The 21,595-nt window shown below is 47.3% G+C and overlaps 3 protein-coding genes across 4 annotated transcripts; 2 read left to right on the forward strand and 1 right to left on the reverse strand.

The window, feature by feature from the left end:
* Positions 1–44: 44 nt before the first annotated feature.
* Positions 45–9,443, reverse strand: LOC108156211. 2 transcript variants are annotated; one of them, XM_033390186.1, is made up of 6 exons: positions 9,363–9,443; positions 3,295–3,450; positions 2,539–3,234; positions 1,245–2,480; positions 592–1,177; positions 45–536 (listed from the first exon to the last, which is right to left on the reverse strand). In XM_033390186.1, exons 1-6 carry the CDS (start codon positions 9,378–9,380, stop codon positions 286–288), a joined length of 2,943 nt encoding a protein of 980 aa, XP_033246077.1. In that variant the 5' UTR covers positions 9,381–9,443; the 3' UTR covers positions 45–285. The 2 variants fall into 2 exon arrangements, with proteins under 2 accessions (XP_033246077.1, XP_033246076.1); XM_033390185.1 differs by lacking the exon at positions 9,363–9,443 and adding an exon at positions 4,430–4,709.
* LOC108156213 (glycine receptor subunit alpha-4) lies at positions 6,886–10,565 on the forward strand. Its single transcript, XM_017287551.2, has 5 exons — positions 6,886–7,261; positions 8,474–8,571; positions 8,633–9,087; positions 9,149–9,804; positions 9,864–10,565. Exons 2-5 carry the CDS (start codon positions 8,501–8,503, stop codon positions 10,146–10,148), a joined length of 1,467 nt encoding a protein of 488 aa, XP_017143040.1. The 5' UTR covers positions 6,886–7,261; positions 8,474–8,500; the 3' UTR covers positions 10,149–10,565.
* Positions 10,566–13,318: 2,753 nt separating this feature from the next.
* On the forward strand, positions 13,319–21,528 carry LOC108157110 (serine-rich adhesin for platelets). Its single transcript, XM_033390187.1, has 9 exons — positions 13,319–13,939; positions 18,065–18,142; positions 18,205–19,675; positions 19,739–19,849; positions 19,910–20,222; positions 20,283–20,382; positions 20,446–20,810; positions 20,926–21,286; positions 21,342–21,528. The coding sequence occupies exons 1-7, from the start codon at positions 13,894–13,896 to the stop codon at positions 20,502–20,504; spliced, it is 2,178 nt and encodes a 725-aa protein (XP_033246078.1). The 5' UTR covers positions 13,319–13,893; the 3' UTR covers positions 20,505–20,810; positions 20,926–21,286; positions 21,342–21,528.
* Positions 21,529–21,595: the final 67 nt, after the last annotated feature.

The following is a 21,595-nucleotide window of genomic DNA, read 5'->3' on the forward strand; positions in this document are numbered from 1 at the left end:
AGCTCTGCGAGCTATCGATATCGCTATCGCGCCGTACTTTTGAATTGGATTAATTGTACTTTATTTGTTTAAAAAAACTCATAAAATATACACAAATACACATGTAAATACTGTGTTACCATTACAAGAAACCCCACAACACGTAAATTACGATTAATTACAATAGTGACATCGAGACAAATAGAGTGAGAGAGAGAGAGTTAAAGGAATCGCATTTTGCAGGCCGCGGCGGCCAAAAAAACCAAACCGCAGATGCTGCTTCTACCCGCTCCTGTCCTAATGCGATTAGCGATTAGCATAGTAACCATGACCATGATTACCCATGAACTCCGTCCAACGTTGTGCGTCCAGGGGATCCAGCTCGGAGCAGACCTCGCCCGGCTGCAGCGATCGGCAGGTGCAGGTGATCCCAATGCGGGTCACAATCAACTGCGACTCGTACTTGGGCAGAGCGGGCTCCGAGTCCACCAGCCGCTCGTTGAGGCACTGCTTGAGGAACTGTTTGCGCAAAACGCGCAAATTATCGATGGTATAGCCTGCAAAATAGAAAATAACAATATACAGATTTCACTTTCTTTCCTATGCTCTCACTTTTATAGGCGCTGATCTTCTCCTCCACGCAGCTGAGATCCTGGGGGGAGAACAGCGGTGGATAGGCCTCCGATTCGCGTATGTTGAGCACAAAGGCAAAGTCCAGCGACGAACTGGCATTGCCCAGGGCCTTCAGCAGCACCCCAGTTGAGGAAATGGAGGCCAAATACCAATCGGACTCCTCTGATCCTCCCTCCTCGCCGGCCGCTGTGGTGGCCCTGGAGGAGGTCTCTTCGCGTCGCTGACGCTTGCGTCGCCGACGGCTCTTCTGGGCCGCCACCGCCGCCGCCTCTACGGCCTGCTCCCTGGCCTCGTTGTCCAGCTCCAGATCCCAAAGGCTGAGCGGCGACTGGGCGGACAGCGGCAGACTGGTGGTGGGGGTGCTAGTGGTGCTTGTGCTGTCGAGGCTGCCGCTGCGCACGTCCCGATTGCTGCCGCTAGGATATTTGCTGCGCAAATGGATGGGACGATCGTTCTCCATCAGCTGAGGCACTTCGTCGTTGTACACCATCTCGTACTCCTCCGGCACGCGCATCGGATTTGGGCTATCTGGCGGCAGTGGCAGTGGCATCTGCCCGTAGTCCTTCTGCGGGGTGTGGTGAGTGAACTCAATGGAATCTGCCTGTATTTGAATAATCAATCTGTATACTTACAAACTCCTTGGGATAGACACCGCCCCCGAAGGGGGGAATCTCGTTAGGCAACAGCTCCTGTAGCTGCTGATCCAACAGCGGATTGTGCTTGTGATGCTTGCGCTTCACCGTCTGCTCCGCCTCAGCCACTTGGCGCAGGAGCTGCTCCCGATTGGCCAGCAGCTTCTTGAGCAGCTTCGGGTGCTTGAGCGGTGACTGCTTGCCGGCTGGAGCCGGCCGTTGTGTGCGATTCAGCTGCACCTCCAGATCATCGGTGCTGAAGAGCACCGCTCCTGGCGGCTCAATGTGTCGGGCGATCGCGTAGAGCTTCAGCACCGTGGATTCATTGTAGCGAAGGCGACAGGTGTCCGCCCGGGCCTGCAGGATGATGTCGCTGTCCGGCACGAACTCGTAGGCATCCCGGGCATTGGGTTTATTGCGGCACTGGATCTGCCAGTGCAGGAAGAAGTCTCCCCCGAAGCTCTGCGAAATGGAGACTCCTCCGAGGAGACTGTTCGCCCCACCGGCATCCGTCATCATGGCGTTGAGCAGGGGCTGTCCTGTGCGTCCATCCAGGATGGTTGTCTGCGAGTAGTAGTAGACGGGGAAGCCCGGTCCCGAGTTGTACTTGACCATGAAATCGGTGACATTGTCGTGGTTGAAGTGGCCCGGCACGATGGCACTCACGCACTCGCTGGCGGGGAAGGTGTAGTTCCACATGACGCTGTAGTTGGCCCCGTTGAAGGCGTAGACGGTGCTGTTGAAGGCGGCCACCACCACATCGGAGGTGCCGTCCCCATTGAGATCGGTGAGGACGGCAGGGACCATCAGACCCGATCCCGGCTGCTGGTAGAGCGGCGTGAAATGCTTCTCACTCGTGTGGGCCATCAACGAGTGCAGGCGGAGGGAGTAGACTCCTCCGGGTGTGTTCTGGCCACCCGTGAGGATCAGCAGGACATCGGTGCCGTCCGCCTGGGTGAGCAGTTGGATGGGCACGAACATCTCCTCGCGGTAGGGCGTGGGGATGCTGCGGATCACCTTGCCCGTCTTCCCGGAGATCAGCTTGATGTGCCCCGCCTTGGACTCTTCGCGCTCCTCCAGATGGGCGGCAATCAGCTCGGGAACTGCATCGCCATCCAGATCGCGAAGGACATTGATCGTATAGAGATCCATGACGATGGGGGAGTTGGTCTCGACCTCGAGCTCACGGAAGTGCCAGATGACCGAGCCAGTGCGTCCATTGATGGCATAAATCATCTAACAAAAGGAATTTGCGGTAAGGATTCAGCCACTAAAAGACTTTAATAATTCTCACCCCCAGTCTTCCAGCTGCCACACAGTCCGTGCCGCCATCCCCGTCCACATCGGCGCTGCAGTGCAGCGAGAAGACATTGGCCACGCTCCAGGACTGCCACAGAATGGAGCCATCCCTGCCATTAAGGGCCACCACACCGCCCTCGCAGGGAACCTCGTCCTCGCCCTGGGAGGCCTTGCATCTGGGCAGGGGTATGCCCTCGTAGTGGATGTTGTCGTCCACGCCATAGCCAAAGATCACATCCTGGACGCCATCCCCGTTCAGATCCGCCGCTCGCAGCGGACTCTCGCTGTTCATGCGCGCCAGGCTGCGTGTCCAGCGCTTCTGGACACTGATCTGCGTGCAGGGCACGAACTCGCTGCCCAAACTGCTCCCATACCCTATGCTGGAGGAGGCGCCAGCGGCACCGGCGGCAGAGATGCCCGCCAGCTGGTTGGGATCCTCGCGCCACCAGTGGCGGATCCTCTGCAGCGGCAGGGGGAAGAGCGTGAGCATGAGGGCGGCGAGGCTGAGCAGAGCACAGATCACGGTGAAGGCGGCCAGCGCATAGCAGAAGGGCTCGCAGCAGCGGCCGCAGCGTCGTCGCTTGTGCAGCTTCATGATGGGAGCGGAGGATCCCGAGCTGGAAACGGAACCCGAGCTGTGTTTGCGTCGTGGCGCCATCAGGGGGCGTTTCAGGCCCTGCTCTTCGCTGCGCTAAAGGTGGATACAATGGGTTTATTATGGATGCATATGTGTGCCGTGGATGATCCTTACCTTGGCCGAGCGGGCATCCTTGATGAACACCTCATCGTCCACATCGTCGCTGATGTCCTCATCGATGGAAGAGTCCCGTATGGCGATGCGCTTTGACGGCACATATGGTCGCAGTTTGATCATCTTGTCGATCGCGTTCGAGGACTCTCGCTGCGCCTGGAAGTATGCAACAGTCGATGGTCGCGTTTAAGGGAATTTCTGTACAGTTATTAATGCATTTTGTTATCCTCTTTTTTTGGCCAAGCAACAGCAGGAAAAACTGCAGTCAGTGCGCGTCCTGCGGGTCGTGTAAAAATCGATGGCGACGTCACCAGCTTCGGGCTCAGCTGGTTTTTGGTTTTTGGATTTCGGCGCAGGCGCATCGCAAGGCGAACGGGCCACCCCACTCTCTCACTGCCTCCCAGGCACACGCACACACACACTTCCACGCAGATAAGGGAGAGAACTGCACGGGCAGGGTATGATACGGATCAGGTAGGGCATTCAGTCTACAAAGGGTTCCGCTCTCTGAAGAAACTTGTATAATGAAACCCAGGAAGGGAGGCCCAACCCCACCCTTCGTTTGATTGTACCCTGGAACCGCACACGTGTTGGCCAACGGCTACAGGTTTTGTTTGTCAACATTGCTGACGCCCACCTGGACGCCACGCGGTCTCCCTCTCTCAAGAGAGAGCCTCCCTTTCTCTCTGATGGCAACTGTTGCTTGGCTGGGGGTGTGGGCCCCTCAGACCCTACGCCACCCTCACAACCCGGCTGGCAACTCCCTTATTAACATTGTCAAAGCGGTTCAATGTCCTCCGCTTTGGGGCCTTTTCATGAATGAAGTAGAGGGTAGGACAGACAGGAGTTGGAGAGAGTGAGTCTTAAAGAGAGAGAGTGGGTGGGTGGGTTTTTCATTCAGCAAACTTCCGCATATTGGGGGGGAGTAAATGTGGGTCACAGCCTTCTGTGGGGCACTGGTGTGTTTGCGATTCAAGTTGCTTATTCATTTTTAAGCCATTTTGTCTGCGGTTCTATGGCCACTGGCCAGGAAATGAGATGACAGAGAGATTGGAAAGGCTGACGGCAAGAGACGTTGTTCAACACTGTTTGAGAGCTATCGATGATCGATAGACCAGTTGTTAGATTAAATTACCTCTAGCATGATTAAAACCACACAATCTTCCTCAGCTCCATATTTTCCAACTTTGTACATCTTGAAATCTCCGATCTTCTGTGATTTCCGCTTGAGTGGAGCTGAATCGCCGTGCCAGGCCTTGGGGCCTGCTCCTTGTCTTACTTTTTCTTAATAATTTCCACGACCTTGCCTCAATTGACGTCACTAGAACCACTATAGTATTACAAAAAATACATTTTCCCGCAGCAGAATCTATTTCAATAATGTTTTTTTGTTCATACATAATATATTTTTCACAAATTCTGTTTTATGACGTAGCCGCTGTCAAAAGCCAAAAACACAAGTGAAAAAAATCTCCCTCTCTTTTCAAATTGAAAGTGCGCCAAAAACCTTTTGCGAAAAATCCACAGCTCCGGCGGCTTCGGCTACGGCTACGGGTGCTGGTGCTGCCCTCAGCAGAAACTTAAGAGCACCACTTAGTGGTGCAGCAGCAGGACGCCGGGGCAACGTCTCGTCTCTGTGAAAGGCGTGCACGAGCCTGAGCACTCAGGTCGGTTCGGTGGGGGTCCAAGCTCGACTGCATTCGAATAAACTATAGAAAAATCAGCGGCTTTTTATAGCCATCTCCCCATCTATAGAGAGCTGGGGGTCTGTGGGTGCTTAAGTGTGTTATTATCGCATCAGAGATAATTTAATAACGACGAGTCCTTCTGCTTCTTGTGCCGCCTGTGTGTCGGAGGCCAGAAACAGAAAGGATGCGATGCAACGTGTAGCTGTGCCGTTTGAAGAGTGTTGCGGCAAGGCGTTGAGTGTTTGGCAAAGGCCCTCCCCGCCACCCGAATGAGAGGCAGCCAGGGACCTCTATAGGCTATACAGCCATACATGTCTCTAGTGGGGCGACAACTGCTTCAAGGTTAGGGCAGGAAGGCAGGCAATCATCACCCCCCCCCTTCCTCCCCAACAGGTATTCCCAGGGTGAAGAGTATCTATTTATCTACATGCGAGTATATTTTCTTTGGTAATTTCTATATACGGATTGGATAAAAAGAAGCCATTTTCTATGGATGAAAGTGGAAGGTCTCTAAGGTATCCTCTTGGATATCCAGAGGTTTCTACTGAGAGAACGAAGCGATGAAACCCTTTTAGATTGCCTAATAGATAGATGGATACTATGTATTGTACTATGTACTATCCTAACTTTCACTTAAATGTGCTGTCCATCATATGAGCATAGGGAGCTCACGTATTCTATAATTACTGATTAAAAACTTATATTTATAAATCTTTTATTCATAGATCTTAGATATCTGATTTTTCTAGCTTGTTCTCTTCTTTTTTTCCCCTCTTTCCATTCCATTTCTTCAGTAAAACTCTCTATATAGAAAATAAGCAAGATAAAAACTCTAAAGCTAGAACTCTTAAATGCTTAAACCCCTATGATACACCCCTACCTTTCCATTCTACACCACTCTTCTTCCCCCCTAACGAACTGTACTCCCATCAGCTTTGGTATTCCCCCCTTTGGCCACTCAACCAAAGCTCTTTTGTCATCTCATTAAACTTGATTTTCCAGGCTTGATTTTCCTCTCTCTCCCTCTTTTATTTTCCCTCTGATTTGTGCATTCCGTCGTGTGACGTCAGGCGGTGGGGGCAGGGGCCGGGAGGGTTCATTGGATTACCGTTGTGCCGTTGCATTCATTAGCCGCCATGTGGACAGGGGTCCCCAAGTGTCTGCTCACTTATGCCCCCCTCCCACATCCATCCCTCCCTCCCTTGCAACATTTTCGCTGCGACAAATGGGCCACTCCTTGGGGCAGCACTTGACAAGTTGCGGAAGGACCTCTAACAAGGCCCCAATGGATTGGAAAAAATCACAAAAACTTAAGCAACGAAAGTGTGAACGAAATACAAAAAGATTCAAACCCGAGACGGGCCGAAGGAGGGAAATCTATGAGAATTTCCCCGAATTAAATATTGCCTCAAATCGATAGACAAATGAAGGTCCTGGCCATGCATCATGTGGCGGGATGTCGATGACGACAGAGCACCCCCAGTGCAGAGCAGAGCAGAGCAGGGCACGGATTATGTGGCAAACGGAGGCAATGCCAAAGCACTCGAGGAAATTATGTTAAGTGACTGAAGGCAAGACAAACAGACGACGACGACGAGGCAGAAGGATATTTGCCTGTGTCCTATATATATCGTAGTAGTAGATACACACGCCCATACATATAGTCGCCTCCATTGTCACTCGGATATATGCAGCATCCTGTCTTTAGTTCCTTGTTTTTCCTCCCGATATTAAAGTATACAACATAATTTTCCAGCGGGCTTTCACTTTTGTTTTTCCCAACGAAACCGCAGTCTGAAAAAGAACGAACCCCCGCTGCACACGCACACACACATACACACACAGGACATCATCGTCAAGCATCCTGCCTGACATCCTTCGGTTGGTTCGCGTTAGCCGCTGCAACGCTTTTAAATTCAAATCGGAGGCGCCTCCAACTGTCAGTTGCCAGCGAAAGTTCGAACTGCAAAGACGTTCAGATCGGAACAAAAAACAAAAACTAAAAAAGGAAAAATCTTTAAAAATTCTTTAAAATTAAATAAATATTTATTTATTTATATATAAATATTTGTCTCAATATTTATTCGTGCAAAAATTGATATTTCAAAAGTGTTAAATTAATGGAAAAAATTGGTGTTTCAAATATATCCAAGAGATTGACGAGCTGATGGTTATGCAATCGCTCGGAAGATTCTAGAAATCTAGCAAGAATTCAGTGCTTCAGAAACCCAGAAGAAGGTTTTGAGGGGAAACAAGAACCATCTCCATCTATTGATTGTGTAAGAACATTTTGAAGAAACTTGTATCTATTGAAAATGGCAAGAGTAACCCCTGCTTAAAACCCCAGCACGTCTTTTTCTGTCCCACAATATGGAGGAGTGTTTAAGGATCCTTAAGATTTTATTAATTTTTAAAGAAAATCTTAGCTTTTGATTTTAAATAGTTATAAAATTGATAAATTAACGCCATAAAACTAAGTAGTCCTCTTTTAAAGATCTTTGAGAAAAAAATGTCTGTTTAATTTAAAAAAAGTCCAATATTTTCTGCCTATTGATTTGGGGTTTGAATTCGTACAATCCTGAATCTTCAGCTCATAAAATAAATTTCAAATGAATTAAAGGAAAATTAATCGAAGAATTTTTCACATTTTCCTATAATTCAATACTTACCCTTTAAAGAGTTTTCCCCCGTAATATTTTTATACTTTCGTTTTTATTTTCTTAGATTAAAAACCCTACTCTTCATGACGTGATTTTCTATAAAATTTTTCTCTGAGTTTTTCCACAATTAAATGATGAAAATCTGTCCAAAAATTCTATTCAAATCCAGTAAAAATGACTCATTTATGATTCTTTAAGTTGTCCCCAATTTCCCGCAATAAAAAACTAAAACAAGAAAACCCCTTCCCAAAACCCGAGCACGAGTCCTACCTCTGACAATTGTCCTTGTCTAATGGGGGGCTGCTCCTCTATATTGCATTGGCGGTGATTCCTCTTTCATTGCTTCCCGCTTGCTCTGCCCCTCCTCCACCGCATCATCGAGGCGCATAAAAAGGCGCATGGGCCACTTAAGGAGCGGCGGCAGTGCCCGTGCCCCCTCCCACCCCTGCTTCTACCCTGGTTAGCCTTCGAGTGGCTTTAATTGTGATTTAAGACGGGTATTGTGCGGCAAGAGAGAGACCGAGAGGGACAGGTACTGCCTGCCTGCCAGGGTTGCCATCCATCCCAGCCAATGCCGAGGCCGATTTACTGTCCTTTTGGTCCTTTGTTATATTTTTATTTACTTGGGCAAGCAGCATAATTGTTGCTACTTTTCACGTGTCAATCGCTCTCGAATCTCGAATGTCGAATGTCGATTGTCAAGGACGGAGGACCCTTCGATAGGGTGCCTTCGTCTTTGATCCTTTGCGAAGGCGAAGGTCAATGAAATATCCGATTTACGTATCAATACCTACCGTCTTTTGTCTTTTGCCACCTACTGTACACACACAGGAAGCACCCTGAGAGAGGCTCAGAGAAATGGTGGCACAAATATTCCTACTGGTGATATGCTTCATCTGCCTCAAGCAGTATGCCAAAGGGGAATTCCAGTGAGTAAATTCCATCGGGATTATCTATCTATAATGAATGTATTCCAAATCCAATCTTCAGACAAAGTCTAGCCATCACAGACATTCTGCCGGAGGACATCAAACGATATGACAAGATGCGACCCCCCAAGAAGGAGGGACAGCCCACGATAGTCTATTTCCATGTGACGGTAATGGGCCTGGACTCCATCGATGAGAACTCCATGACCTATGTGGCGGATGTGTTCTTTGCCCAGACCTGGAAGGATCATCGCCTGCGTCTGCCCGAGAACATGACCCAGGAGTATCGTCTTCTGGAAGTCGATTGGCTGAAGAACATGTGGCGTCCGGATTCGTTTTTCAAGAATGCCAAGTCGGTCACCTTCCAGACAATGACCATTCCCAATCACTATATGTGGCTGTACAAGGACAAGACGATCCTGTACATGGTCAAGCTGACCCTTAAGCTATCGTGCATCATGAACTTTGCCATCTATCCGCACGACACCCAGGAGTGCAAGCTGCAAATGGAGAGCCGTAAGTCGCGGCGTGCCCTTCCATAGAAGTCTTTACTTTAAGGTCTTTCCTCTACCCTCAGTATCCCACACCACAGATGATCTGATCTTCCAATGGGACCCCACAACTCCTCTGGTGGTGGACGAGAACATAGAGCTGCCACAAGTGGCGCTTATACGCAACGAAACGGCGGACTGTACGCAAGTCTATTCCACGGGTAACTTCACCTGCTTGGAGGTGGTCTTCACATTGAAGCGGCGTCTCGTGTACTACGTTTTCAACACCTATATACCCACCTGCATGATCGTGATCATGTCGTGGGTGTCCTTCTGGATTAAGCCAGAGGCGGCTCCTGCCAGGGTCACGCTCGGGGTCACTTCCCTCCTCACACTCTCCACGCAACACGCCAAGTCGCAGTCCTCGCTGCCGCCTGTCTCCTACTTGAAAGCCGTGGATGCCTTCATGTCCGTCTGTACGGTGTTCGTGTTCATGGCTCTCATGGAGTACTGCCTGATCAACATTGTCCTGAGCGACACGCCCATACCCAAGCCCATTGCCTATCCGCCCAAGCCAGTGGCTGGCGAGGGGGCGGCCAAAAAGGATCCTGAATCGGGCGCGGGCGGGGGAGGAGGTGGTGGCAATCCTCCTGCGGGCAGTAAGCCCACTATGCTGCCACTGGCCGATGAAAAGATGGAGAAAATTGAAAAGATATTCGATGAGATGACCAAAAACAGGAGGGTAAATACTCACAGATACTTTTCCCCTAAAGATCTCTCATGGTTGTGGCCATTCCGTAGATTGTGACCACCACACGCCGTGTGGTGCGACCGCCCCTGGATGCCGATGGTCCCTGGATACCCCGCCAGGAGTCGCGCATCATCCTGACGCCTGGCATTGCTGCTCATCCGCCGCCACCGCCGCCGCCGCCAGTGGAGCCGGAACTGCCGAAGCCCAAGCTGACGCCCGCCCAGGAGCGGCTCAAGCGGGCGATCTACATCGATCGGACATCGCGGGTCCTGTTTCCGGCGCTCTTTGCCAGCCTCAATGGCATCTATTGGTGTGTGTTCTACGAGTATCTGTAATATGTGACAGGCACTCCTCTCAGTGTCCTCCTGGTCCCCCCTCTCTCTGTACATATGCTCGCTCTTAAACGTTGATTGTTCGCATATATATCGCATATATCGTATATATATCTCTTAAATCTTAAGCTTTCAGGCGCACAGAAGCTTTAAGTCGTATGAATTTTAAAACATAGACAAAATATTGTTGGAAACACCACACACACTCTGAAGATATGAATAATATTGGTATTATTATTAATTATTATTATAATCGATAAACAATACAATTCCTGCAACAAGCTTCATGTTTCAGAGATCCAGTTCCAGTGACGTTGTAGCTGCTGTAGAATTAAGCGGAAAACATGATTACTTCTAATTAATTTATGTCTCAAACAAACAAATGCTTTTAATTGTAAATAAATAGAGAGAAAAATCATACCCCAACGGAGTTTCATTGGGAGAGAGAGAGAGACAAAAAGTGTCCATATTTCTGCAGCGCTGATGATATCCCACCCTGAGACGGCTAAGATACTCTGTAAGAGAGAGAGAGAGAGAGAGAGAGAGAGAGAGAGAGACAGAGAGAGAGAGAGAAATAAAGAGTCCACCTCTCTGCTGCGCTGATGATAACCCACCGTTGGACGGCTAAGCTACTCTTTAAGAGAGAGAGACAGAGAGAGAGAGAGAAATAAAGAGTCCACCTCTCTGCTGCGCTGATGATAACCCACCGTTGGACGGCTAAGGTACTCTTTAAGAGAGAGAGAGAGAGAGAGAGAGAGAGAGAGAGAGAGAGAGAGACAGAACCCACCTCTCTGCTGCGCTAATGATAACCCACCGTTGGATGGCTAAGCTACAATGTAAGAGAGAGATGGAGAGAGAGTATGGTGTTTCTTCATTCTTTTGTTATAATATTGATCTAATCGAAAGGTCTATTTATGTTGTTGCGAAATGTGCTCAGAATAGGTTCCACAATTTTCAAAAGTAAAGCCGCTATATCTTTTCAACCAAACCACCGATTTTGATGAAATATTTCTTATGTCATAGATTCATTAATTCTTAATGAAACAAAAAAGTTTGCGATCCCTGGAACATGTATTTATGACCCTTTTTTTGGTTTTCGGAAATGATTCCTCATGGTCGTTACACGAAAATTAAGCTTCGGAGTAAGCTTTTGCTGGGCTTTCCTTGTAACGGTAGTACACGCCGATTCAAACAGCTGTTTGAAAAGCCCTTGTCTTAGCTTAAAGCTTACAGCCATGCCATGCAATGAACTCTAACGATAGGTACCTCTCTTGATAGACCCCCTCTTTACCCTAACAATTTTTTATGGCCCTTTGGCATTATATTTTTCCAACATTTTCTCAGCCATTAGGCCCAAGGGGGCCGCATACCCATTCATTTATTAACACTCTTCTTCGTTAGACGTTGGACGATTTTTTCGCGCTGCTTTTTCTTTCCAAAAGGTGTCAACATTTGGACAAACAATGGAACTTGCTTGGGTTTCGTTTCTACTGGTTGGAGAGTGTGTGGAGGGTCGGGCTTTATGAATACCCAATTAATTATGTTGGTCACACGCTCTACACTTTTACACTTTTTGCCATTTCACGGTCGTTAGTGACGAGCAGAGCAAAGAGCAAAAAAAACACAAAAACATATACAAAATCCAGCAAATGAGACAAAGATAAGAGTATGAAAGGGAGATCTTCCAATGCGAATGGTTTCCTTGGGCTCTTCTTCTCCGAAGATCCAAGGATTTCCACTTAATTTTGGTTTGGTTTAGTTTGGGTTTCTCCTTTCCATCGATGATACGAGTCTATATTGTTTTCGCTTGAAATTATTAGCATTTTAAGAAGGCCAACCGAAGACCAATAAGTTTTTTGGGGAAACCACAGTCCGAATATGATTCACTCACTGTACTCGATCGTTCGACTGTCTGCTGTGCCTCTATGAGAAACATAGGAAGGTTGTGCAAACCGGGGAATACCTGAGGTTGAGCCCCCGAAACCGACTAGTGCCTTCAGTACGAGTATTTTATGTGGGTGTGTGCTCAATGTAAATTTGTTTAGCCCCAACGAGACGATGGATGGGTTCAAAGCGGGTTGTTGTTCAAGGTAGATTTTGGTTAAGTCAATTTCCATTGGTTGGAAAAAGAGAGAGAGCCAGATTTGTGCCTGAGGAACATACCAACAAATTATGCCGATTTTTCCGAAGAAATGTACGAAAATATGATTGATTTTACTGCTTTTTAGAAGATGTTTTGGTATCGTTTAACTATCTATTTAGATAGAGAATTAATAGACATGTTTGTCTAAGAAATATCCCAGACTTCTGTTTAAGAAAAACCCCTAAAATGGTTTTACTATAACCTCTCTGTAGTTCTCTTTAGACTTTCTTTTTATAAGCGATTAGGGCATTGATTTCATAGAAATTTATTTTAATACAAATCTACTTAAAAGATGGATATTTTTTTTTTTATTTTGATGTAAATATTTTTTTTCAATAAAAATCAATTAAAAATGTAGGTTATCTCTTCTTTATTTGAAGGTATTTTAGATAGTACTTTAACGCCCCTTTATACTACAGAATTTATACAGATTTAAGCACTAGAAACCCCCCTAAAATCCCTCCGACTTTTCTCAAATTTTGTGTGAGTTTTTCAAACCACTTTAGTCAAAGAACTTATACAGATTTTTGCCCAAGAAATAAGAAATTCTCTTCATTGTTTAGGCTTATCGTTTTTCATCGTTATATCCCCCTTCCTGTCATAGAACTTCTATGGAAAATGTATGGTACTCTCTAGATTCCATCGACAAAGCTTCACTCTGCAATCTGTTGCATATTTCTGCCTGATCTGCAAGTCTCTTCTGCCTCTGGGACTCTGCTGCTGTCTCTTTGGTGTGAGGCTCTTCATCTGATCTGTCTACTGGCTCTGGGGCCCAGCGTGAGAGAGAGAGAGACAGTCACTGCCAGACAATGCCCAAAAGTCTGAAGAAAGTAAAAATCCAGCTACCGTTGCGGCTCTTAGGTCTCTCTCTCTTTCTCTCTCTCTCTGCACAGCACTCCCCGCTCAGCACTCCCTTCTCCACTCTTTACACAAACGAAAACGAAACGAAACGATCTGCAACAGCAACAACACAAAAGCCAAAGCCAAAGCCTATGCCAAAGCTGCCTGACAACGACTAAAAAAAGATTGTACGATTGTTGTGCCTCGAGACGTCGCTGGAGGTTTTGTCTTTTGGCCGTTTTTCAGTTTCAATTTCAGTCGAATTCGGGCAGCAACGGCACACGGAAGCAGGAGCCGCAATACGCACAAGCCCCAAATATTGGAATAATAACACAACACCAGAAATAAACAACAAAAAATAAACTTATATTGAAAGTGAAATTTTGCTCTGGCAATCGCAAATTTTGCAATCCGTGCGGCGAGTGGCGTATAAAAATAAATATTACAAAATTCAATTAAAGCCAATTGGCAGCTAAAATCGAGACAATTTCCATATAAAAAGCCCAGGCTCGAAGACGAAACGAAACACTTTTAACACTTTCATTTTCGTTTCAATTTCGTTTTCGTTTCGTTTTCGCTGCGTTTCGTTGGGTTCGTTCGCTCGCTCGTTCGCTTCGTTCGTTCGTGTCGTCGTCGCGAGAGACGTGCGGTGTTTCGTTGAGTGTGTTAAATAATAGTAAACAAAAAGCAAAGTGAACGAAATCGGTCTGGCAAATGTTGAAAAACTGAAAGAAAAACGAAAAAAAACCCATACGAATCGATTCAATGTTTGGCAAGATGCATTCGAATGCATTTCTTCTGCTGTGTTTTGGTGCGTAAAAAACCTATAAAACAAATAATTAACCCAAATTCCAAATGGGAGATCATGTGACATTTTGTAATAATTAATGCAGTGATTTAGATTATTGTTAATTTGTGCAAAAACAAACAAATGACTTAGGCAACAAACACGGGACGTTTTGATGGGGCCGCTTTTTCCTTGGGGATGGGGATGGGGATGGGGATGGGGCTGGGGGCATCGAAAGTCGAAATGCAGTTCGTGTGTTTTTTTTTGTGGCGGCAACTTTCGTTTGCAGGCAATAAAACTTCCGGCCATCAAGTGACGTCACAGACAAATGGCAAATGCAAATCGAAAGAAAGAGACAGAGAGAGAGAGAGAGAGAGACCCCTCTCCGTGTACGTGTTTTTTCTTGGTATTACCGCAACAGCAGGCCTGACCATCTATTATGCAACACATACAAAAATACCGTTGATGTTGGCTGCCCCTCCGAGCCCCATCAGGTGCCACTGCTGCTGCCGGTTCCCCCAAACTTCCAGCCGACGGCCGACGGACGACGGGTTTTATTTATGGCCTGACCATGAAGTGCACACAATTTTAATGCCACCACCTTCCCCCCTGCGACTGCGGCTTTCGGAAGTCATGCAGGCAGGCAGCTGTTTTGTTGCACATTGCCCCTGCCACTGCCACACGCTTCAAATGATAGTTTTTCCCGCATGACATCTCTCTTTGTGGGGCTGGGGGGATTTTCATTTTCACTTTCATTTAAACGTTGGAAAACCGAGTGAAAAACAGCTGGTGGGCTTTGATTGGCTTACGTCTTAGTAAAGATAAAAAATACAATGAATTTTGAACATTTTCTAAAGACTTTTTGGTAAAATGTAAGCATTAAAAATGTTTAGAAATTGTTTTTGATGGTGTAACAAATTTGAGAAACCATAGCAAACGACTGAAATTTTTGTTAAGGCTTACATTTTTTCATTTTACATTTAAAAAGCACTGAAAAAACATACAAAAGTACTAAAGAAATACATTTGGAAATGTTAATAATATTTGAAGAGCAGAAACAAACCAGAAAACACAGTTTCTATATATCAAAACACGATCTGCTTATGCTTCCTAAAAGTTATGCACCAAAAAGCGCTTTGTTCTGGCATTAAAAGTGTTCAAGAAGCCAGGTGTTCAAACAGCCAAATGACAGGGGCTTCTACCTCGAGTTTTGCTCACTCTGGCTATATAAATATTCCGATTTGAAAGAGTTATTCTGCAATTTAGTAAATATGATAATTCTTTATAATTCGGCATTTTTTCGTTTTTTTTTGGTATGCCACAGAAATTAGGTGAGATGTGAGATGTGAGAGAGCAGACTTGTGAAATATATTTAATAAAGGGTAATATCACAAGTTTCTGGACAAGAAACCCGCTTGCTTTAGCTCTTATAGGCTCTGAGAATTAGACCCCAATGATGACCCTTGAATAAGAATACATATACCTTATAGAGCCGGAAAAGCTTCCTTCTAGCTCGTACTCCCATACTCTTTCAGCGCCGCGTATAAAAACCCTAGACAAATCACAAAAGTCTGCTCTAAATATTGATTTCCATTTGTTAATTTTCACTTTTTGTTAAATTTCAATGGAAAGTGTGACACCTTTTCAGGTCAACCATTCAGCCATCCCCACAAAAGTCTTTGCCAAACAATGAACCACAAATAATACCTCGCAGTACTCTCATTTCTATGCCAAAAAAGTGTCGGGTCTGCGTCTGGGGGCGCCTTTTTTTTTGGGGCCATTCACTTTTGCTACTCCAAAAATTTCTTGGATCTTTGTATAAGCCCTGTAATTGCCCAAAATATTTCATTGTGCCTGGTGGCAAAGCAGACCAAAGCATTGCCATTTTATTCCAAGTGAAAGTGACAAAAAAAAAAAAAACCAGAAAAATAAAGAGCGTTCGTTGCAGTGGCGCGGCGGCGCACACCTCGAAAAATGTTAATGAGCCGCAAAAACCAGACAAAATAAAAGCAAAAAAACTAAAAAAACTTAACCCAAATCGTTGGAAGATAATCAATTTGTTGGGTTTTTGGTTTTCTTTTTGGGTGAAATCTCTTTTTAAGGGGTCGGGGAGGGGCCGGGCGACCTTGAGGAACAGCAGGAACTACCACTTCCTCCTCTTTTGATGGGGAGATCCAAAAAGAAAACATGTCAAGTCATTAAGCAAACGCGGAGCCAAGTGGAGCCCAACGATCCGACGAGATTATGTCACGGCAGCCCCACAAAAAACTTAAATAAACATTAAACGCTGCCAAAAAGCAGGGGAGGATTGGAGTCATAACCAGCGACATACTTTCTCATTTTGGGAGGCAAAGTACTTACAGATACAATCACAGATGCAGATACAGATACACTCGTACTCGTATGCGTAATGCCAATTTGTGACATTATTCAACCGAAGACGAACCGCCAGCGGAGGGAGGAGACTTTGCATAAGGCAATGCCCATTGTTTGTTTGATTTTGAAGTGTGTTAGGTCAGTGCTGGCGACCAGAGCAATGAGAATTGAAGGAAAAAACCTTTAGTTAGGGCTACTTAAAGTCATATATAATGCTTGCCTGATTTTGAGAAGCTTAGTTATGCGAATTTTGGAAGATTTATGCAATTTGTGGCTTGTTATTGAGGAGTACCTTAGAGATTGGAGGCTTGGTTAGGGGCTAGATGGTGAAGGGATAAGTTGTAGGCAGTAGAAAATACTTTTATACCTGAAGTACTGTACAATTTGCTTGAACTCCATGGAAAATTGGAATAAAAAACCCAATTTCTGATAAAAGTAGTCAAAAAAATACAGTATGTGTTCTAGGGGGGTCTCGAAACGTGTCTCGATATCAAGATACTCGTTTTGCAGTTTCTTTAGAGGCATTTATGAGCGAGGATCTCTAAGATACAATCTTCTAAATGCATTCTTGAATGTATTCCCTCTTTAAAATTCCCACTCTTGGTGGATAGGACATCAAAACAGAGTTAATGTTCTATAAAGTAGAGTATTGGGAGTACAGCAGAGAAAAAGTAAAGTTTTAACATGTTTTTTCAATAATAGATTGGAATTTTCTACATTTTCAGCATATAATCTTTAATCTGATAATATTAAAAGAGTGAGAATGAGTATAGCTTCTTTATTAAAGCATTTTTGAATGGAATACAGCAAACAAAGCCAAGTTCCATCAATGAAACATAAATGGCCGCGGACAGATTGGCCGCCGTGCTCGAGGCCGCCGGATGGTTCTCCTTTCTCTCCCCGAGATCGTAATACTTGGCGTAGTGCTCGAATTTTCCCAGAGAGGCGGAGACTCCGCCCGGGGCGCCTGCAGCTCCAGTGGGAGTCACACCACCGGCTGCCATGCCGCCAGAACCGTTGGAGCACAGGTTGATGGCATCGTTTTGGGCCGACTTGGGTATGGGCACGGTGAAGGCGGAGCCGTGGCGCTGCTTGCTCAGCAGATTGCTGGCCAGGCCGGAAGCGGAAACAGAGCCAGCACCCGTTCCGGTTACGGTACCTGTCCCCGAATTGGAGCCGGGGGAGGAGTCCTCGCCGCTGGCGGCCAGCGCATTGTTGCTGCTGGACAATGGCGAGACATTCTCCTTCTTGCGGTCGTAGATGTGCCCGGAGACGCGCAGGTCGATGAAGAAGTGCAGCGGATCGATGCCGTACGGGGCATACAGCGGGGGATACCACACGGGTGGTGGCGGTGGCAGGACCAAATCCTGTGGCGGTAACGATGCTGCCGGCGGTGTGTTGTCCTGCATCGAACTGTCCACCGCTCCGCCCAGGCCGCCTTTGGTGGTGGTGCCGCCGGATGTTGGTGCTGGTGGGGCAGCTGCTGCGACCGTTGGGGTCTTCCCCTCCAGCTTGGCGTAGCCATAGGGCGTCATGGTCTTGTTGGTCAGCTCCAGGGGCTTCTCCGCCACCGTCTGGTGCTGCTGCTGATGTTGCTGATGCTGCAAATGTTGCTGCTGTTGTTGCTTCTCCTCCGCATCGCGTCGTTCCCTTAGTTGCTCGTAGTAGGGACGATGCGACCAGGATCGCTTCCGGGGACAATCCAATAGATCCCATATATAACACAAAAAATCCCTGGAAACCTTGTCTAACCGATCATTTCTCTTTCTTTAGTCCTCGTTTCTGGCGTACTCCTGCGTATACAGGCCCAAGAGGACGACGACGAACAGCCTCTGCATCTGACAAACGACGGTAAGTCCGAGCGACCTGAGATTTGTTGTCACGGACATTCATAACTTTAACCCTTAAGGCAGCGTCTTTCTTTCAGCCCCAACTCCATGACAAGCGACTGGGCCGCCAGCTGCGCGAGGATCTCGGCCAGAGCATAAGCTCCGCGAGCAGTGCCAGCAGCAGTCAATCCACGTCCACGTACGAGGACGATGACGAGGATGAGGATGATGTGGAGGGCTCCAGCGAGTACTATGACAGCGATGAGGAGCAGGGGGGAGGGAGCAGCGACAGCAGCAACGACTCGCTGCCACGATTGCTCTCTCAATCGACATTCAATCGGATATCGGAGACCCTGGGGGCCATCAATCATGTGGGACACATGCTGGTGGACATGACACGAGGAGGACAGGATGCGGCCAAGACAGAGAGTGAAGTCAGTGATGATAAGAGCAGCACCTCCACCACGGAAGCGACACCTACTCCGAGTCCCAGTACTGGAAGCACCACGGCGACATCCTCTCCTTTGGGGAGATCAGAGCCCCTGCCTGGAGTCTCTGGGAAGCTGTTGGACAGCCCCATCACACTCTCGGCCAACAGTTTGCTGCCCGCGGGCAAGCCAGCGAATCTGAGTGCCATTCAACAGGTGGCCACCAAGAGGATCGGCGTGGAGTCCTCCCCCATGTTCGTGGAGAACAAGGAGCTCAAGCAGAAGAAGAAAAAGAAGAAGAACAAGAGCAAACAGAAGCTGAAACAGAAACCCAATGCAGATACCAGCCAGATCCAGGGCACACAGCAGATCCAACAGAAGATCAAGATCCCAACGACCCCAAGGACCACCACCAGCAGCAGCACAATCACCAGCACCACGAGGATCACGCCTGTGACCCTACGACCTCTCGATCAACTGGCTTTGGCCAGCAGCGACGAGGAGTCTGGCACGGGCAAGGATGTGGAGAACTACTGCAAGACGCCAAGTGGCCGTGCGGGACGCTGCGAGGATCTCAGCAGCTGTCCAGCACTGCTCCTGAATCTGAGCAGCTTGCGGGAGTCCCTGTGCTTCAAGAGCCTCTTTGTGCCGGGCGTGTGCTGTCCTCTGTCTTCGGTTAGCACTTCGGAGAGCTCTGCCCTGCAAAGCACCACTCAAAGGCCTCTCAAATTGACTGCAAAACCCACTACCAGCACCACCACAAAACGCACCACTGTGCGGCCTGTAACAGCCAGACCCTCGACGAGGCCCACCTCTGGTCTGGTGCTCATTCCCCAGAAGAAGCCACCGACAACCACCACGACCACAACCACAGAAGTGCCCCTGGAACCCGAAGGCCTGGATGAGATTGGCAACAACATTGTGGATCCGGATGAGTGCGGACAGCAGGAGTACTCCACGGGCCGCATCGTGGGCGGCGTGGAGGCCCCCAACGGACAGTGGCCCTGGATGGCGGCCATCTTCCTGCACGGCCCCAAGCGCACGGAGTTCTGGTGTGGTGGCTCTTTGATTGGCACAAAGTATATCCTGACAGCAGCCCATTGCACGCGGGATTCCAGGCAGAAACCGTAGGTTTTTTACAGGAGATTTTCTTTAGATTTATTGCTGATCTAAGGATCTGTTCTTTTCAGATTTGCTGCGCGACAGTTTACAGTGCGTTTGGGCGACATCGATCTCTCCACAGATGCAGAGCCCTCGGATCCGGTGACATTTGCCGTCAAGGAAGTCCGGACACACGAACGGTAGGTCGCAGATCCTTTCCAGGAGCTATAGATGGCAGATATATCTGGTATTTTTCATAGGTTCTCTCGCATCGGTTTCTATAATGACATTGCCATCCTGGTGCTGGACAAACCCGTGAGGAAATCGAAATATGTGATACCCGTCTGCCTGCCCAAAGGCATTCGAATGCCACCGAAGGAGCGCCTGCCCGGACGCAGGGCCACTGTGGTGGGCTGGGGCACCACCTACTACGGTGGCAAGGAGTCCACCAGCCAGCGGCAGGCAGAGCTGCCCATCTGGCGGAACGAGGACTGCGATCGCAGCTATTTCCAGCCGATCAATGAGAATTTCCTGTGTGCCGGCTACTCCGATGGCGGGGTGGACGCGTGTCAGGTGAGGATTGCCTCTGGAAAGAGATCTTCTGGCAGAAGTATGACCTTTTTTCCCCTTTAGGGCGACTCTGGTGGTCCTCTGATGATGCGCTACGACTCCCATTGGGTGCAGCTGGGGGTGGTATCCTTTGGCAACAAGTGCGGAGAGCCTGGATATCCTGGTGGGTGTTCCTATAATCATCTTCTTCTTCTGTATCTTTTCTAATCATTCTGTCCCTCTCCAGGTGTCTACACGCGCGTCACTGAGTACCTGGAATGGATACGAGATCACACGCGTGACTGATCATCGGACCGTTTCCTAGGGTGGGTGATCCGCTTAGCCTTAAACCTTAGTCTAGGTTTAGTTACTCACTAGTCTCTGTCTTACTATGTACTCTTAATGCTCCACTGACTCCCCCGACTCTTTCCCTTATTTATTAATACTTTTTTCCTTTGTTAACTTAATTATTTAATATTTAAACATTTATGAATAAAGTGTGTCCCAGAAAATTAGTCATAGATAAACCGATTTAATGCAGTCTCTGAATGCTATAAAAATGTCACTCTTAGTTCGAGTTCCATTCATTTGTGGTTCAGTCATGAAACTCTGGTACTTTCTTTTCGCTTTCGCACTTTCTTTTGGCTTGATTCACGGCCAACAGAAGAGTGAGTTATATCCTTAAATATCCTGTAATTTATGTGTATATTTATTCTCTCTCTCCTAGTGATCAAAGACGAGTGCACTGCCAAATGCCAGCCGGAAAGATGTGAATTCATATACCAGAGTCCTGGAGATTGTCCCATAGGATTCTGCTGTCGTCCTCAGTCTGATGAAAATATTGATGAATCAATATGAATAAATAGGAATCATTATTCCCGTGTTTTGAATACCGTTCCACTTTATCAATCGGTCATCCTTAATGGCCTTTAATCAGGCCTAACAAATCGCTTAGGAAAGACCTTCAACAGACCCAAACGTAAGCCTTTTTATTTGCGTTCTTTCTGGCCAACACATCATGAAGCTGCTTTGTTTGGTCTGTCTTTTGGGGGTCTTTTGGGTGGCAGAAATCAAGTGTCAAATCAAGTGTAAGACTGGCCACTCACCGAAGATCCCATCTACCAAAGTATCTTTATCCTTTAGATGTCATCAAGAATGAGGAAACGTGCGATGGCTTTTGCTTGAAGGAACCCTGCTATGAGCTATTCGCGGTGAATGGAACCTGTCCAGGGGAACTGCATTGCTGCAAGATGCACTTAATGGGTAAATGATTCATCACAGATCTTCCACTGAGTATATTTGTATAAATTTCATTCCCCAATTATCTCAATGCTACTCGTCTTTTCTTTATCAATGGGAAGTGGTAATGATGATAAGTTTCATTCATTCAGTCGAGA

The sequence above is a fragment of the Drosophila miranda genome, chromosome 2 (assembly GCF_003369915.1).
Source record: "Drosophila miranda strain MSH22 chromosome 2, D.miranda_PacBio2.1, whole genome shotgun sequence".
In the NCBI taxonomy this organism is placed as follows: domain Eukaryota; kingdom Metazoa; phylum Arthropoda; class Insecta; order Diptera; family Drosophilidae; genus Drosophila; species Drosophila miranda.